The 4,029-nt window shown below is 44.4% G+C and overlaps 1 protein-coding gene across 1 annotated transcript; it reads right to left on the bottom strand.

Moving 5' to 3' along the window:
• Positions 1-2,513: 2,513 nt before the first annotated feature.
• OR6J1 (olfactory receptor family 6 subfamily J member 1) lies at positions 2,514-3,487 on the bottom strand (the record flags this gene model as incomplete). The annotated part of the gene is given in 4 exon segments (XM_081120991.1): positions 2,514-2,658; positions 2,660-3,117; positions 3,120-3,343; positions 3,346-3,487. Coding segments are annotated over 4 exon segments (969 nt in total).
• Between the last annotated feature and the right edge of the window lie 542 nt (positions 3,488-4,029).

Raw genomic sequence — 4,029 nt, 5'->3', positions numbered from 1 at the left:
AAGCTACGTGTGTGAATAAAAATGTATATGTTCTGTAAGCATAGCAATGTTTGCTGCTGGAGAGTGGAACTGGCTGACAGGGCTCTCATGTTTTACTTTATACACTTCTGCACTGGCTGAAATTTTAACAATGAATATGTATTTTTATAATTAAACGTTAAAGATTAAAAACACAAAAGCTCTCCAGTCAAAAGTGATCCTAATTTTGATTTATGTTCATGATGTCAGTTTCAGGGGTGAGCTTTCTGTCTCTTTAAAATGTATATAAATCTTTCAAAAAGCTAAAGGAGCTTCTGGCCAGCTTTGTTACCCAGGATGTCTTTTTAAGGGCCTGGGAACCACCTCTTTGAAGTGTAATCATCAAGGAAGATAGTGTCCCTATCTCCCAGTCTCTGCAGGAGTGGCCGCCTTGCTCCCTCCTGTTCTAAAGATATAAGAAGTCTCTTTTTTCTTGGATAAAGCCAATTAGCCAACAGATGGTCACCCCGATTACAAAGTGAGTTATGTGTGACAAATGGTGTTGTCAAGTCCTCTTACTTAAGCACTAGCCACATATGCTCCCCAAACCAATCACAGAAGATGCCTGGCTTGTAGTTAGCTCATCTCCAGTTTCCCTATGCCAAAGCACTGCAATCAGAACACACCTGAGACTTACCCAATTCTTCCGCTATAAAGCTTTCACTCCCTGCCTACCTTTGAGTCTCTGCCAAACCCAAGTGATGGTGGCTGACTCCCTTGCTGTAGCCAGTTCTGGATAAATAGTCTCTGTTCTCCTTTGGGTGGTCTTATTTATTTCCACAGCACTCTACAGTTTCCTTAGTTATGCTATGTCCCTTCTGACCAGTTCTATGGGGAATACTGGCATTAATTTAGGCAAAGTGGATGCTGCAGTGCTAGAGGCCAAATTGGACAGGAAAAGAAATGCTTCTGATGGCACTGAAAAGTTCAGCTTGCACTAACCTGAGCCATAGGCCTAGATGGTGCTAGTCAAGCAACCCAGGCAGTGCTTGGGCACCAAGAATTCAGACTAAGAGTTCTGTTCAAAATAGACATCTTTCTAGTTCCTTGGAGCTAGGAAAGGGGAGGGCTACACTTGGTGGAGAGAGAGAGAGAGAGAGAGAGAGAGAGAGAGCCCACTTTATAGTCAAGCTTCTTTTTGGTTGTGAGAAGCAAAGGCTTTTTCAAAATAGCTCAATAAAAAGGGTTTTGAGCCCTGGCTGGTGTGGCTCAGTTGGTTGAGTGTTGTCGCATGAACTGAGAGGTCACCAATTTGATTTGTGACCCGAGCACATGCCCAGGTTGAAGGCTTGATCCTCACTGGGAGTGGTGCAGGAGACAGCTGATCGATGTTTCTCTCTCTCTCTCTCCCTCCCTCCCTCTCCCTTCCTCTCTCTCCAAAATCAATAAAAACATATTTTTTTAAAAAAGGGGGCATGGGTACAGACAAACTCATCTAACCCAGGAATAGGAAATAAAACTCTGCCAGCTCCCTGGCCTGGAAAATCATTAGAGAGGAAGGCCCTTTACTCTGTGTCTCTGCAGCTGAGAGGGCTCCTGTCTATCTCTTCTCTATATTTCTCTCCACACCAACTCCATTCTCTTCAATAGGCAGACTGGTTTCCTCTAATACACATCAGCTTGTACATGACCCCCAAAATGGCCACTCCAGGCACCAAGCCTACTTGAGCTTCCATGGGGAGCATCATTGTTGTCTGGGTAGTCTCTGCATCTCTTGGTTCAAACTCAAAAAAAAAAAAGCTTTTTTTTTTTTGCACAATTTACCTGTCCCAGCCCAGCCACACAGGTTATACATAGATCATGGTCAGGCAATGGATCTTGCCTTCGGATCATCCATCCACGGGTCAATCACTGGAGGCTGAAGGAACAGAGTCATGTCTTCCATAAGAATGTAACCATGTTGGATATCACAAATATATTCTATTATAGGAAGCAGTATTATTAAATAACACAGACTACATATATCCACCACAATCATTACAAATGTCCACTGAGGATATAACAGTGGATTGGAGAATAATAAAGGTTATTCTTAGAAAGATTCCTAGAGAAGGTGGAAGGAAATAGGTTCCATGCGGAGGGGACCAGAAAGAACTTTGTGCCAGCTGGTAGAAGGGTTGTGGTCAAGGTCCATAAGGAAATGGGGCCAAATATGTTGAGACTTTGACTAGGCACAGGCTGCAAGTCTCTTCTGTAATTCTTAGAATATTCAGTGTGGATGGGACTTAGAGATCATCAGGTCCAACCTTGACTCACTTCAAATGAGAGCACTGAGGGTCAGAGTGGCTGGTGACACAGTGACACAGCTGTGGCCACAAAGTTCAACTTAGAACCAAGGCCAGAGTCCAAGTCCATGTCTCCAAGCTCAGTCTTCTTTCCACTATAAACCATTCAGGATCCCTTAGCTAGCTCATCCCTTTGCTAAGGCACGACCTCTCTTTCTACCACCAGGAATTTGTACACTGCATACATGGTGGAAAGGAGACTAGCCCCTCCTATTGGTCTTTGAAAGAGGACAATTTACTCCTCAGCATTGTCATCATCCTCTGTTCTAAAATTGCTTGAACCCTAACCCACATGTCCTTGAGGACCCCCAACCCCGTGTCATTCCTCAGAGTGTATATAAAGGGTTGAGGAATGAATCACAACACTGCTCAGTACTGAAGGGACCTTGTTAACCTCCAGATATTCTTTCTGGGAGGGTGTCCCATAGATAAACACTGTGATGCCACTAGAAATCATGACTACTGTCAGGTGCGAAGCACAGGTGTTAAAGGCCTTCTTCCTTCCACCTGAGGAAGGGATGCGCACTATCGTCAAGATGATGTACATATAGGAATAGGCCACAGGGGCTACGCAGCAGAGGGTGACGGTGGACGAAAGCATAAAATCCATCAGCTCAATGGCACTGGTGTCTGCGCAGGCCAAGGCCCGCAAGGGCCCACTGTCACAGAAGAAGTGGTTAATACTGTTGGAGCCACAGAAGGGCAGCTGGGAGATGAGGGTGGCTGGGAAAAGCACAGATAGGAAGCCTCCCAACCAAGAGAACACCACGGCCTCAACGCAGACAGAAGGTCTCGCGATGATGCTGTACTGCAGCTGGGAACAGCAGCGTAGCGATCCTGTGACATGACTGTCAGCAGAAGAAACTCCGCTGTGCCCAGGAAGAAGTAGAAATAGCACTGGGTGACACAGCCAGCAAAGGAGATGGTTTCATCCCCAGATGCTAAGTTGGCCAACACTTTTGGAGAAATGACTGAGGAGAGGATGTCCAGCACAGAGAGGCTGCACAGGAAGAGGTACATGGGGGTGCGGAGGCGGGAGTGGACAGCACAGTGGAGACGATGACCAGGTTCCCCAGCAGGGTCAGCAGGGGCGTGGGAAGCAGCAGCTCCATCTGCCTGCTGAGGGGAAATCCCAGCAAAACAAACTCCCCCACGGTGGTGGCCGGTGGCCGTCTGATTAGCATGGGCCTGGGGGTCAGGACTCAATTCCTCTGATGGAACAAAAGGAGAAAGTGTTTAGGAGCACGTTCGGTGTACAAAACCCCATGCTGCTCACTAGAAAAATATGAACATAAAGTGTGTTAATCCAAACTATGTAATCTAAATTTAACTTGGTTTTAAATTATTTGCCTATCGAATTGAAACTTTTTTTAAATGATAATGTTCATTGTTAATAAGGGTATCTACCTTGAGACCTACACTGTCACATGGTTCATATGAACTTTCTAAGAAACAATATAGCCATTCATATAAAAATCCTTAAAACTGAGCAATCCTTAGACTCAGAAATCCACCTGGAAGAAATAGTCATGGATGTGTTCAAAGATTTTGCTAAAACAGCATTACCACAGAATTGCTTATAATAATGAAAATTTGGCAACAAGTTAAATATCCAAAAATAGGGCATGGAATAGATAAATTATGATACATCTAAACAATAACATTATGCAGCCATTAAAAAGTATATTTTACTATAATACATAAATCACAAATTTTATGTAATGAC

Source organism: Miniopterus schreibersii (genome assembly GCF_964146895.1).
Source record: "Miniopterus schreibersii genome assembly, chromosome: 1".
NCBI lineage: Eukaryota > Metazoa > Chordata > Mammalia > Chiroptera > Miniopteridae > Miniopterus > Miniopterus schreibersii.
This window is presented reverse-complemented; position numbering and strand designations above follow the sequence as displayed.